The 15,421-nt window shown below is 40.7% G+C and overlaps 1 protein-coding gene across 2 annotated transcripts in view; it reads left to right on the forward strand.

Moving 5' to 3' along the window:
• The window catches only part of osgepl1 (O-sialoglycoprotein endopeptidase-like 1), a 40,477-nt gene extending 25,656 nt beyond the window's left edge, over positions 1-14,821 (forward strand). The window contains exons 2-8 of one of the 2 annotated variants that reach the window (XM_047046777.1): positions 368-755; positions 853-1,057; positions 1,175-1,323; positions 1,516-1,646; positions 8,531-8,602; positions 13,737-13,858; positions 14,057-14,821. In XM_047046777.1, the coding sequence (XP_046902733.1) occupies positions 368-755; positions 853-1,057; positions 1,175-1,323; positions 1,516-1,646; positions 8,531-8,602; positions 13,737-13,858; positions 14,057-14,121 (1,132 nt within the window). In that variant the 3' untranslated portion in view covers positions 14,122-14,821. The remainder of the gene's footprint in view (positions 1-367; positions 756-852; positions 1,058-1,174; positions 1,324-1,515; positions 1,647-8,530; positions 8,603-13,736; positions 13,859-14,056) is intronic. The other variant, XM_047046778.1, reaches the window with a different exon arrangement.
• Positions 14,822-15,421: the final 600 nt, after the last annotated feature.

Here is a 15,421-nt window from a genome sequence, read left to right on the forward strand (position 1 = left end):
CTACATAACTATTTGCATGAATGTAGGCTACCACAGCATTGGTAATTTGACTAGAATAGATGTGGAGGTTGAACAAGTACTTCAGAGATGACAGATAATTTCAATTGTGATATGAGAAATATAGGTACCAAAAACACTGAGAAGAACTCATCAACACGGGCACTGCACCATCTATCTATAATTCCATAAATATGTGTGTGTCACCAAAGTCATTGCGGGCACTGTGCCCTATCTATAATTCCAGGAGACTGTCTTCTTAATCACCGACTACATCACGGACACTGTGCACTAGTTACATACAATTTGCTACCATGTCTGCCCAATCTAATAAATTAACACATTTTTATCTATATCTATATGTTTATAGGACTGGTGGGATTATCCCCACTGTTGCACAGCAGCTTCACAGAGAAAACATTGTCCGTGTCGTCCAGGAGGCAATGAAGAGCAGTGGCGTTACCCCAAGTAACCTTTCCGCCGTTGCCACCACAGTGAAACCAGGCTTGGCCTTAAGCTTGGGGATAGGGCTAGACTTCAGTCGGGACTTTGTGAAGCAACACCAAAAGCTCTTCATTCCCATCCATCACATGGAGGCCCATGCCCTCACAGTCAGGATGCTTCAGCCTGTGGCCTTCCCTTTTCTGGTCCTCCTGGTTTCTGGAGGCCATTCTCTACTGGCTTTGGCTAGAGAAATAGATGATTTCCTACTCTTGGGTCAAACTTTGGATGAAGCTCCAGGGGACACTTTAGACAAGGTAAAGTTATGAGAAAATGCCTTTTTTCACTTGTAATATTTTCAATTGAGGATCTTGAGGATTGGAAACAAAATCTAATATTTCTATGAATTCACAGGTTGCAAGACGCTTGTCACTAATAAAACACCCCAGGTGCTCCGGAATGAGTGGGGGAGAAGCTATAGAGGTTCTAGCTCAAGACGGTGACCGGTTGAAGTTTTCCTTCAAAACACCAATGGGCAGCCACTATGACTGTGACTTCTCATTTGCTGGTGTGAGACATCAGGTGCTAATGGCAATTATGAAAAAAGAAAAGGAGGAAGGTCAGTAAACAACAATTAAAATGATTTTTTTTTTTTTAATCTTGTCAATCTTAAATGACACATCAGGTCACGTAAAAAATAATTGTGCAAAAATATTTATTTTACATCTCATCCAAGGTGTGGAGCAAGGGGCAATGTTGTTATGTGTAAATGACATAGCTGCAGCTGCACAGCATACAGTGGCCTCTCACATTGCTAAGCGCACTCACCGTGCTATTTTGTTCTGTAAGGAAAAGCACTTACTACCTTCCTCCAATCCAACCCTGGTAAGTAATTGAAATTGCAAAAAAGCCCATTCCACTCAATTTAGAAAAACTGTACAAATGTTTATTTTTTATGTACAGCATTGCATTTACTGTATTTAATGTTGTGATTATATATTTACCGCGACACAAACATCTTACTTCTTTTGGTTCAGTTTATGCATTGCTCGGTACTTAAACACTAAGCATTTTTAGGTTGTTTCAGGGGGAGTCGCTAGTAACCTGTACATCAGAAAGGTTTTGAAGATTGTCACTGACACCACTGGACTACATCTCCGTTTTCCTCCATCCAAGTTTTGCACTGACAATGGCATCATGATTGCATGGTATGTGGACTATTATCAGTCTAGTCTATCAGTTATGTATTTTCTATTTTTAGTATATTACGTCTCCTGGTCAAAACCATTGACTGTAAAAATAATGGACGACATGACAGCCCCCCAAAAGTAAAGCCAAAACATCTCGATCGCCCCCTGGTGGCTGGCTGCGGGTCATAAGTCCCGCCCCTTCCATGTTTGCGGATGGAACATGAGCAAAACAAAAAAATCTAAGTGCGCGTAAATTCCTTTTCCTTTTTTTTTATATGGTTTCATTTGAGGTAGTTCTTATCACGCTTATGTCTGTTCAAGTGGTAATTTTTCAGATTAGTTTGTTTTTAATTTGTTATTTGACTAAATAATAAGGAGTTAGTGAGTGCTCGTGATTGGGTCGAGTGAGTGTATGGGTGGGACCTCGATACCGTGGCTCCACCACCCGATCACTACTGCGCAGACTTTGGCTCCAAATTACATCACCAGCGCAAGATGGCAGCACCCGTATCTGGGATATTTTGGCTTCATTTTTGTACAGTGGGAGGAAGTGGAGATGCGTCGTCCATATAAATACTACGGTGGTGCACAACACAACAACATTAGCGAAGCAAACTAAAGTTGAAAACACAACAACATTAACACACAACACAACGACATTAACAAAAATGAAACATTTATAAAAACGCTACATTTCCATCAACTACTTACAACACCACAACATTAAGTGACAACACAACAGCATTGGTTCACACCACCAACATCAGCTGAGACCACAAAAGAATTAGCCGAGAACACAGCAGCATTAGCCGAGAACACAGCAACATTAGCTGTGAACACCGCAGCAGTAGCCCAAAACACAACAACATTTGCAGAAACACTGCATTTCAAGTTGTTCACAACAGAAATGCTCCAGACCACTAGGGGCATGTGTACTCTACTGTTACCTACCTAGGGGTGTCAAGATACCAAAAAATCAGTAGTCGGTGCCAATACCAGTAAAATAACACGATTCTCAATGCCAATTTCGATACCACGGTAAAAAAAATAAAGGATTTGGTAAGATTCCATGTACTTGAACTTGAAACATGAACTTCTTTATTAAAATATTTGAAAAATATGTTAAAACATTAACATAAAAATCAGGGCTGTCAAACGATACAAAAAAACGAATTAATCTAATGTTTCGAAGTGAATTCATCTAGATTAATCACAATAAAGAACATATTTACCCCTAAAGACTAAAGCTTCTTAAAGGACGCATTAAATACAAAATAAATCAATGTTTGTTGTGGTCGCGGCAAAATGTTGTCACTCGCAAATCGTCTTTTAGGCTACATTGAGTCTATGGCATTGTAAAAAAATGAAATAAAATGGGTAATCGTGTTTTGTCAAACCAATTGCATATTCATTTGTAACTATATTAAACTAGGACATTCAGTGAATTTTGCTAGTTTTGACATGATACTTGCAAGATACATGCTCTCTTTCTCTCCTTCTAACCAAGGTAGCCTAGGCTAAGGTTAAAACTATGGCATAGCTAACCTAAACTACATACATAACATAAGCCATTGTAACACGTGCCCACCATCTCAAACATCATGTAAAGTGTATTCAGTATGACAGATAAAAAAAAAACAGAAAAAGTGCATTCTTTGGATGTTGTTAATATGAATTAGAACTCACCTTGATTTCTTTAAACAAATCCGGATGACGGTCTTTCAGGTGCTTAGCTTAATTGGAAGTATTACCTCGCTTGGTCTGAAGACCACGGTAGCATCTTTTGCATAATGGCTTCTGCGGATTAATTATAACGCCACGGTCATCTGTGTAAAGGCCCTTGCACACTGAGGGTCTCATTTACTAACATTGCGACCGCAGCTTAGTCTGCGCCTTTGCCCAACCACAAATAGCACACGGTGTCTTTACGCATTTTGCGTGGTATTTGTCAAACCAGATCCTCATCGGGCAATCAGCGCCCATTAGTGTAAATTGTCGTGCCGTTAAAAGACGGAAAAAATCACCTGCATGTTACTGCCACCATGGGTGATTTGAGGAAAAGAAAAATAAAGTTCAGCGAACAGGAGCTAGAAATATACACACCCACTTTCCCTTAACCCTCCCAGCAGCGGTAATCTGCGTTTTACTCGAGTGCGCTGCCTTTGTAAATACGGTGTTTTGGCTTTACCCGCTATTCCACGCCTGAAATGGGCGCAATCCTGTTTGTAAATGAGGCCCTGAGTGCGAAATTTTCGTATGCGTTTTTTTGCAATCGTCAGCCTCAACATTTTGTGGCTCTGAATTTCCGCCAAAAATGATCAAAATGCTGGCTATGGATGCGAAAAACGCATGCAGAAAATTTAACCCGATCCAAACTTTTTTTTGCCGGACGAAAGTTTCAGAGGCAGTATGTAAGCGCGATTGACATAACGTGAGGTCATTTTTTTTTTTTTTACGTGCAAACATTTCGGACACGAATTTCGGACTCACCCCCCTATTTTGACGATCTGAAACGCAAGTATCAAAACGCAAAGCGCAAGTAACTTTGTGGGCGGGACTCCGCCACTGTTGCTTTTATACCGGCGGGATAAATGACTTTGCGCCTGGCGTAAATCTAAAATGGGTTGGTCTGAAAGAGCTACATTACTAATGGGTGTGGTTTGGGCATAACGTGCAATAAACCAATCAGAGCGTCATCTCACATTCCCTTTAAGAGCAGCGCTTGTTCCATGGCGGATTGCTAATATAACGGCGGATTTGCCAGGCGCAAGCCAGGAGCGTTCACAGCCGAGGAGACCGACGTTCTCTATCTTTTACGCCAGGGCTGTAAAAGATAGAGAAATGACATTGTATGGGAAAGGCAGAGCAGTTTTCTCATTGCACTAAATTGCCCGCTCATGCTGCTCATTTTTTAAATTGTTATATTTTTTAATTGTTAATTTCTTAGAATTAGTTTAACTATTGTACTGTTTTTACTTAATTTAAGACCGGTAGGCCCTCTATGTTTATTGTTTGCGCCTTCCTGCCACCGTAAATTCCGTGTTTGTGTAACATAGGCTACATGACGAATAAACCAAATTCAGATTCTGATCCTGATGGAGATGGGAGAAGAAACCCACCCAAATTAGCTTAGGTTAAACAGGCGTTTAAGAGGAAATTGCCACAATTGTTACAAATCAAGTTTACATACATAGAAATTTCTCATGAAAATCTTTTTATAATCATTGAAGAAATGTAACACGCCATAAATCAAAACAATGTAACGTACCTTCGCAGAAAGAAGACCCTGGCCTCGCCAGCAGTGCGCACGGACCAAACTTGTGCCCTTAAAATAGCATCTGAATAATACACCATTGACTTTAAAACAAATTTTTCCTGGTCAGTGGCGGAATTGTTTTTCGGAAACTCATTTCGAAAAACCATTCGAAAAGTCATTTCGATGTGCGTCTGTGGAGGCAAAAGTCGGCTTTGCGTCGAGTGCAAACTAGGAATGACACTTGCGTTGTTGACCAAGTCAATTGCGCTGGGTGCAAAATAGGGCCCTTAGTGTGCAATGGCCTTAAGGCTGGGTGTCAAACCTGCCCCCACCTCTTATATGTTAAAGTCTGGAGTTTCTGGACGGTCTCAACTTGATGGCTCTCACACCCCATTCAAGATGTGGTCTGATTGGTTGGTATTGTGTATAAAGCGAATTGTAATGCATTATTGTTCTGTGGATAATTTTTCTCCTGAGACTTTCTCCTCAGTTCTCCCTTGTCCTACTGTCCTACACTTGCTTTCTCTCTGATTTACAATGATCATGGTAGAGTAGGTAAAATTTAAAGCCTTCATTTTTTCATGTTTGCCTTGTAATTGATTTCACTCATTTGCAGTGTTATTAAATGCTTATTTCATTTTAACCTTACTTTAACCATTCTTGCTCTGATTCAACCCATAGAGTCAAATAACTGGAATTCTATCTGTATTGGCATTATTTGGTTCATGATAATACACTGTTCAGTTTCCCATCTTCCTTTAAACCAGGGATTCCCGGGGTGCGCGAGCTGCCTCTAGGGGTTGCGCGAGAGGAAAAATTTAATGGTGGTCTATTGGTGTAATCTGAATTATTATACGGCAATGACAGTACAAGCTTTCTGATTGGCTAATGGGTCCTGCTAGCCACGTACTGCCCTCCTCGCTTGTCTAACACGGATCCGGACCAATTATTTGTTTGTAAACATTCGGGATGGGCGCGCAGCATGGTGGCAGAAAACGGGGAAAATATAGCTTTTATAAGGGCTAGAGAATTACATGGATTATTCCAATAGTTATATTTTAAAAGGTTGAGGAGGACAACCTTTTTGGGAGAAAGTGATTCCACATCGATCTGTCGCATCAGAATTTTTATTTGGGGCACGAAAGTCTTGAAATGTGAGTGAGAATGTCGCCCGCGGCAGCCATGTCTTCACGTCATGACAAAGTTAATCTTTTTTACAGTTTTACAGTCAGCCCTACAACAAAAAAAGTCTAGCAGGGCAGCTTTCAATAGATCTGGGAATTCTGCTTTTTGCCAGCTGGTCCAATTATTTTTGTGATTTGTGTAAAACTGGCAATCTGAGTGAGACTGCGTCCCCGTTACTGTACAGTATTGTTTTGACGTTAGCCTCAGTTAGACTCGGGTCGCTCACTGGCAGTCTGCACAATGTTGTTTGTCACTCCATTCTACACTTAAAACGTCAGGGAGGACTGCCTTTGGTAGATACGAGCCTGCTGAAGATAGCCAGAATCCCGGATTTCTTCAACCAAGCCTGTTTCATCATTTGCCTGAGAAAGCGACCTCCGTTACAAGCTAGCCAGGCTAGTTTTGACCGTTTCACTCCTCAGGCTATTTAAAGGTACATGTTAGCCAATGAACGCCAGCAAGATTGGCACGTGACTTGAGCATATAAATTGATGTGTTCCTTTCTCTCCCATGAGAGCTAGTTCAGTTTCTTTCACCTGCACTGTTAACACTGGGTCAAACACTTACGCCAGGATCGCTGCAGAAACCTACTCTGCAAAACAGGGCGTTTTCACCCATGTAGTTTGTTTGCTTTGTTCCGATTCAGGGATTAATATGATAAAATGTTGCTGTTGCCCCTTTGTTCGGTTTGTGTTTACACTGCAACAATGGACTAAATCTTGTAAACAAACTCCACGCGCTAGCAAACTGTTCTCTCATTGGTACGATTTTAATGCGGCTTAATAGGCTGTTGCTTTTTTTTTTTAAAGGTGTGGGGGAGTGGGGGTGCGTGAACCCAGTCGGGATGTAGTAGGGGGTGCGTGGCCTAAAAAGTTTGGGAACCGCTGCTTTAAACCATAGGGGAAATCGTTCTGGTTTTTGTACAATATTTAACCACCTCCATCTGCCTCAAACTCAAGGTATTTCCAAACACGACTTTTTGTGCCTTTCTTGTCAACAAGTCGAGGTGGGGCGATCGCTGCAGCTGCCATCTTGGTTTTCTGAATGTAAACGTCGACTGGAACACTCCTCAATACTGCCCCCATCAGTTCCACAAGAGGGGCAGCACCGATGTTAACATCTGGCATGGCGCTCACGGTGCTTACAAAAAATGGGCATCGTCGGTGTTTTGTTATTTTAGCATCGAAAGGTATCGAAAGGTATCTTAAGTATCGGTTCTCATGACATCCCTAAGCCTACCTGTCTTGGAGGTTTGCTATCGAACATAACGCAGTACAACATCGCTGAAACTAAGAGAGCATGCATTTTATAAAACATAATATTATAATAAAAATATAATAAAACCAACTTACATTGGTGAATTTAAGTTGTGTTCTTGGTTGGAATTATTTCAAATTGACCGGCTGTCAACAAGTTTGTTTTTATTTGGGTGGGGGTTTATTTAGGTTGGATTTTGTCTTAAGAATTTCAGTGCCCAGTCTAACCTTGTGTTGTTCTGTGTACCTGACAAAAGACTTGAACTTGAACTTGAAACCCAACTAATTCCACTTTGCATTGAACTTAGTGGTCTGGAGATTTTCTTGTTGTGAGCAACTTGAAATGCAGCGCTTATGCCAATGTTGTTGTGTTTTGGACTAATGCTGCGGTGTTCTCAGCTAATGCTGCTGTGTTCTCGGCTAATGCTGTTGTGTTCTCGGCTGATGTTGGTGGTGTGAACCAATGCTCTTGTGTTGTCACTTAATATTGTGGTGTTGTAAGTAGTTGATTGTTTTTTGAAATGCAGAATTTTTAAAAATGTTTCGTTTTTGTTAATGTTGTTGTGTTTTCAACTTGTGTTTGCTTCGCTAATGTAGTTGTGTTGTGCACCCGTGGGCCACCATCAAATACAGTCTATAGTCAAAACACAGTACATTTGCCTCTGCACAAATGAACACCGGGGGGCATCAAACATGGTAGCAACACAAACTGATTAGCGCTGAAACTTCTCTACAATACATGCATTCTTGATATTTTCACAGATTTATACTGTGAAATGTATACTATATTTTCACAGATTTATACTTCATTCACACTTTATACTTCATTTAATGCAGCTTATCTAAAAAGTTGTATATATTGTTTAATAAAAAGTATATATTTGGCCCATGGACATGAAAATGCAAATAAGCAATCTTTTCTCTCAAATCTGAGTGTATGTCAATATTAAGGGCACTTTACACAAAACACAACAAGGCAAGAGTTAGAAAGAAAGAAACTGGGCTAGATTGTGGAAAAAAGAGAATAGTGCTCTGCACAGGACACGCCTAATAAAAGGGTGCATGCCTTATACCTTAAAATATACTCAACTACACCACTGTTCAAGAACGTCTGTTTTGTCTCATGGAAATAGACATCCCTTCAACGATTTTAGGCATAGCAGGCTCTGTTTAAATCTGACTCCATCTTTTTGTGTCCATTCCAGGAATGGTGTTGAGCGGCTAAGAGAAGGAAAGGGAATCCTGTCACACAATGAGAAGGTCTTCTATGAACCCAAGTGAGTTTGTAAATATTTTTCTCTTGTCAATTTGCCCCCCAGCGCTTTTTGACTTCAGCCAAAAATTTTACATGTTAAAGTAATGCAAAATAATATGCTTTTTTTTATGATTCCCCAGTGATTGTCTGGTTAATAATTGGCAACATAGGTTAGAGCTCTGCCTCCACATTTACCAATAAAAGTGAAATCAACATCGAAGCTCTTGCCTTATTCTCAAAGTTATTGTACCTCTGCCTTTTATGGAGGGCTTTTGACGGATAGTAAAGTGTAGCATTGGTATTCAATAATAAACCCTGCAATTTCATTCTTCTGTTTCAGTTGTAATCTTTATTTGTTTTTATAGAAGATACACGGGCTAGTAAGACGTGTACAGTACAGTAGTCTTTTAGCTTGGTTAGCCACCGGTTGTTCTTTGCGTGCGTGTTTGTACAAAGAAAAACCTATTGTAGCCGAGGGTTTTAGACATTAGCTAACTTAGATTTGGCTGTAAAATAAGGACACGGGATTCCAATACCGGTGTTATGTCCCTACTGTTTCCCAATTCAACTGGTTCCCCAGCTGTGCGTGCACCTATCAGTCTGCCTCTATCACCAGATTCGTCACAAATTCACAAACATATTACTGGCGATTTTCAAATCGGATGTCATATTTGCGTGCGCACTAAATTAGGCTACCATTCGCGACAAAATAAATGAAGACAAAATAAAACATTTGCATGCTTGCATAAAGTGGGATTCGATTGCACTAGAGCAAAAATACGTAGCACACCGAAGCCCATTGCTTTACACTGCGAGCTATCCCTTACAAAAAATACGTATACTATAAGTATACTAAAATATGGATAGTACACTTTTAGTTCACTTTTGTTATACTTTTAAGTATGCTTTGAAACTAGTTCACTTTTGATAACACAACATGTCTATTCGTTTTCTATGCAATTTCGTGTATGGCTGAGTGTTTCTTCGCTGTATCTTTTTTCTATATTAGACATTCTCTGACAGAAGCAGCCAAGATCAGACGAATGTTGAAAATAAGAGCTATGTCGCAAAAAGCAGTGCGTAAACCAGCAGAGCGGTGGTGTTATTTTCAGCAGAGTAACTGGAGAGTTCTCAAAAATTTTTAGTACTGCCTTAATTAACAGGGCAAGGGAAACGATCTGGAAAAACATTGTTGACCATTTAAATTTGTAAATTGTAGGCCTACCACATCTACTTAACATAATGCATCTAGGCTTACTGATAATTAGCGTAATTTGATGAGCTGTCTGAAACCGTTCTGACAGTAATCACTGGCCGATATTCTTAACAGGAAGTTGAGAATAATAGCCAAAAAAACAACGTGGCAGCAATTGAAAATTGTATTTGGAGGTTATGTATAAATTCAAGACACTGCAGAAGCCCATGGTTTGGACTTGATGTGGAATAATTATGTTTTTGTCTTCACATCTTGAACAAAAATGATAAATTACTTTAAAAAAACTTTGCCACACACATGTATTAACCAGCTAAATGCTGAGCTTTAAAAAAAAAAAAGGGAAAGATAACCATGACTAAAATGGGGATTCACTGAAATATGTATTACTGCACAGATCCAGCACAGACTTTCAGATCAGAAGATGACCCAAACTGTAGCACAAAGCTTGGCAGAACAGTCATTTAAAATGGCTTAGCATGACTAAGAATATATAATTTTGTATTACGCGTGCATATTTAATCCAAATCAAATTATTACTATTCTGGCTGAGAGTGTACAAGCTGCCCCTATTTCCAGATTTCGAATTAACATTGTCTGCCTCCTCAGGTCCAGATGGGGCTTGGACAGTGGCAGACTGTGGCTGTTTCAAGGGCAGGGGCGGAAAAATGTAAAGGGCTGCTACTGCACGACATGGGCTCTCACCAGTGTAACAATGGGAATGGGACGACACCCCAAGTGTCGTCACAGCCTCACTTTGGGAAAGCATGCCCTAGGGGGAACATTGTAGGGGAGACTGTTGGGCACAGCACCTAATCGTCTTCTTGGGAAAGGGCACCATTTGGGACACTGTCATGTAGGGGCAGCATAAAGGGCACTTCATAACAGCACCCTTTTCCATTGGAAGTAAGGTCACGGGAACAGTCAAATATAGACCATTGTAAGGGCATCTTATAGGGTACTGCATTACATTTTCTCTACTATAAATGAACTCATTACGTTTTGAAATGTATAGAGGGTACACTATTATTTATTGCGTTAAGGGGCACACTGGGCCTTCAAGCATATTTCCCAATGTGAATGGCAGACAGTAGGGCACTTGGTCTCATTTTTGCCACTCTAGACAGCATTTAAAAAGCGCTTTTTCAACCCTGGGGGCACCAGGCATCCACCTCCTGAGTCTTCCAGTGGGCCTTGATACACCCACAGGGACAGTATATTGAACCTATAACATTGGGGAAGCCAGAAGGAGAGGATGAAGTAATATAGAGGCTTGTCAACATATAGGCTACTTTAAACAATGAAAATGCTTTATACAATTGAATAAAAAGTCTCCTTGATTCTTTGTGTTTCAAGATGACCTGGAAAACTGATGATCATATTCAGGTACTGCTTTGGAGCAAGATATACCCTTCATATTTCCTGGCATAGTTGCCTTTGCTAAACCTTTTTAAGTCACTAACCCTGTTCAAGAATGTCCCAAATGCCACGACACATAGAGATGCAGACAGACCTCAAATCTATCACAGACCCCTTCCTGGACCCACTGCAGTTTGCCTACAGAGCCAACAGGTCAGTGGATGATGCCGTTAACATGGCCCTCCACTTCACCCTACAGCATCTGGACTCCCCAGCATCCTACGCCAGGATCCTGTTTGTGGACTTTAGCTCTGGCTTCAACACCATCATCCCCGCCCTGCTCCAGGACAAGCTCTCCCAGCTTAACGTGCCCGACTCCACCTGCAGGTGGATCACAGACTTTCTGTATGACTGGAAGCGGTGCGTTAAGCTGGGAACACAAGTCTCTGATTCCCGGTCCATCAGCACCGGATCTCCCCAGGGCTGCATCCTTTCTTCTCTGCTCTTCTCCCTGTACACCGACAGCTGCACCTCCAGACATCCGTCCGTCAAACTCCTAAAGTTTGCGGACGACACCACCCTCATTGGGCTCATCTCTGGTGGAGACGAGTCTGATTATAGGTGGAAAGCGGACAACCTGGTGACCTGGTGCAGCCAGAACAACCTAGAGCTCAATGCTCTCAAGACAGTGGAGATGGTTGTGGACTTCAGGAAGAACACAGCCCCACTCACCCCCATCACCCCGTGTGACTCCCCAGTCAACACTGTGGAGTCCTTCCGCTTCCTGGGTACTATCCTCTCCCAGGACCTCAAGTGGGAACTGAACATCAGCTCCCTCATAAAGAAAGCACAACAGAGGATGTACTTCCTGCGGCAGCTGAAGAAATTCAACCTGCCAAAGTCAATGATGGCGCACTTTTACACAGCCATCATTGAGTCCATCCTCACCTCCTCCATCACCATCTGGTACGCTGCTGCCACTGCCAAGGACAAGAGCAGGCTGCAGCGTATCATCCGCTCTGCGGAGAAGGTGATTGGCTGCAATCTGCCTTCCCTCGAGGACCTGCACACCTCAAGGACCTTGAGGCGAGTGAAGAAGATTGTGGCCAACTCCTCCCACCCTGGACACTCCCTGTTTCAGTCACTCCCCTCCGGCAGAAGGCTGCGGTCCATCAGGACCAAAACCTCACGCCACACAAACAGTTTCTTCCCTTCCGCTGTTGGCCTCCTCAACAAGGCCAAGAGTTCAAACTGACTAAATGACTTCATGTCTTAAAACAATTGCATTTGCACTACTTCACAAATCGTGTAATTTTTTTATTTTATATTGTATTTTATACTGTAAATTGCCAACTTATATTTTATTTTATGGCAACTTATATTTTATTTAATTGTATATTTTATTTTAATTTTATTGTATTCCACTTAGTATTGTTAGTTTATGTATCCTTAGTATAGTTAGACCATATATCTAAATTTAAGATTCCTATATGTTTATTGTAAGCACCTTCCTGCCAAAGCAAATACCTTTCCGATTCTGATTCCGATACTCATCCCTACGGTCCACTGATGAATACATCTTGATATCTGTTGAGTGTGTTCAGTAGCTGGGTGAAATGTTTTTAAGTATCTCAGTGCCAGTTTTCTTGTGCAGGATATCAAACGAGCCAGTGTGGATGATAATCTTGGGGTTGTTTGGTTTATTGTTGAGGATTGTTTGTACCTCTGACCACAGTTCCTCGGCAGATGTGTTGTTAAGACAAATATGTTCTGTCTTTGCCAGTTTAACATGTGCTGTCATAGCACCTCCGATCAAGATAATGGCCATCTGTGGTGTCGTGTTTGTGTTTCCAACGTTTGCCTTATCAGTAGCTATGGAGCCATTTCTTATAATTAGAGTGAGTTCTAATTATTACCGACGCTGCCAGCAGAGTGAGTTATTTTTTCGAAACGAAGCTAGCTATCTTTAGTTAGCTTCCGTTACCTAGCAACCTAGCATAATGCTACTACCTGCTAGTGTTACTTGTTAACCTCCTAATTGTACATTTTGAAGCCATACCATAGCGTTTGTCATATAGTTTTTGTCTATCGGAAAATAGTCGGTTGGAATGTTCAGAATCACATGTGTGACGGTACTCTGTGGGGCCCGCTTTCGAACGATCACATATATGTGACGCTACTAATTAACGGGTTAAGAGACGGTCACGGTTGTTTTATTCTGTGTCGATAAAAAACTGCTTTGACGTTGTCAGAAAAGGTGAGTTTTAAGTTGTAGAAATGTATAACAAACGAACAATCATCATCAAGTTTTATGAAATCAATTAAAATCATCATAAATCCAGGCTCAGTTAGCCACGTTTAGCCTAAATAATCAGACGGCTAACTTGCCTACCAGACAACCAGCCCGTTATCACATGCTAATTTTTTGGTAGGAAAACTGAGCTACATGTCTGCTGATGGTTAGTTCATAACATTTTGTTTTAACAAGAAGAATAAATGATGGAAGTAATGCATGACATGAATTATTATCATTAGTAGGTACAATATTATAATTTTTTTTTGGGGGGGGGTGCCCTTTTTTCAGGCCAGAGCAACTGCCCTTCAAAATTCCTATGCACGTCCCTGGTCCCAGGCGTTATGGGGCATTCACAAAACAGGGGCGCAAAGAGCAGCGCAACATGGACCGTTGGATTCAAGCGTTAAAGGGTGTGCAATGTTTTTGGGACATGTTTAACCAGTCAACAAAACACATGATCCCTGCATCGATCCGCTGTTGATGTGAATGGCCCAGCTCTGCAATAGCTTACACAACATGTTTATAAGGGAAAACCTATTTTTTCTGGGATAAAAAAAAAACTAACAAAAAACACATATTGTACCTTTAATACAGTGTTTTTTTTCTAGGGCACGTTTGGGTGTGGACATATCAGCTGAAGTCAAGGAGGCAGCGATCAGAGTACCATCTTTGAAGTTGAGAATTGTGGACTGATTTTCTAAAACTGAAATTAGTGTTGCAAGACATTTTTCATGGAAAAGTGAGTTGATTATGCTGTCTCTTGTTTTGTGCAAACAAAACATGGCTCAGTACCCTGGTGTAAATACAATTGTCTGCTATTAATTAAATAAAAAACTACCCATTATAGTTTAATATTGAATACCCTTAGATGTTTGAATATTTCAAAATGTGTTGTATCACTATTATACATCTCTGTCAATTGCAGGAGTCTGTGTGTGTGTACAAATTAGTTGTTTTCCATGATCAGAGAAAGCACCGTGCACTCTTCAAAGTTCATATTCTGCTTATGTCCTCTTTATATCCCAAGAGAGTGCAGTGCCGGGATTGACGTTGTTTGGATAACCATTTTGATATCAAATAATGAAAAAATAATTATCTGCCTCTTGGCTCGATCTCTTCGCGTCACAGCCCCTTCCCTTTTGTATTTGTTTTATTATTAGGGTTCCTCCGGTGTATTATTATTCTAGTTCTATGGGCCCATAGACCAGTAATGTAAAAAGTTGAGAAATTTGGCATGTTGAAACTGCAGCACATTAGTAACCACCATACCAAACATGGTCCACGTGAGACAATAGCTGGCGCTACAGGCCATGCCCCAATTTGTCAATTTTCAAAGTGATGCCATTTGCAGCCCATAAGTCCCAAAATTCTGAAATTAGTACATGTCTTATTTCTCATGAGGAGCAAAAAAGCCTCAAGAACCTATAATGGATGGCATTTTGTGTTTTTCTGTACAATAATGATTTGTCCAAAACTACACAAATCTCCTCATGAACCGTAGCCCCGATTGACTTGATTCTGGGTCCCACGTGTGTAGGATACATGACTTTATATAGGATGATAAGAAATAAGGAATATATTTTGGAATTCCCAAATTATTAACATTTACTTGTTACACCTGTTGTACATATTTCATGTGTCCATAAATAAGTGCCACATTGACCTAGGGACTTGATCTGTTCCACACGAGAAATACACTACAAAATGTTACCATGTGCAAAGGCAACTTCATATCTCCAAAAATGATTACATTAATGGAAATTGAATTAATTGCTAACGCTAAAATAATGCTTTACACATCTGCCGGTCAAAAACGGATACTCTGATTCAATCACAAGTTAATATAAAGACTCTTGACTATGTTTAATACATGAATCTGAGAAATAGTTGAATGTAAAATAAAAAGTAGATTTATGGTGAATATTTGAAATATGCACGCTTGGCTAATTGCTAGGGCTTCTTCCAATGAACTG

The sequence above is a fragment of the Hypomesus transpacificus genome, chromosome 23, assembly GCF_021917145.1.
Source record: "Hypomesus transpacificus isolate Combined female chromosome 23, fHypTra1, whole genome shotgun sequence".
Taxonomy (NCBI): Eukaryota; Metazoa; Chordata; class Actinopteri; order Osmeriformes; family Osmeridae; genus Hypomesus; species Hypomesus transpacificus.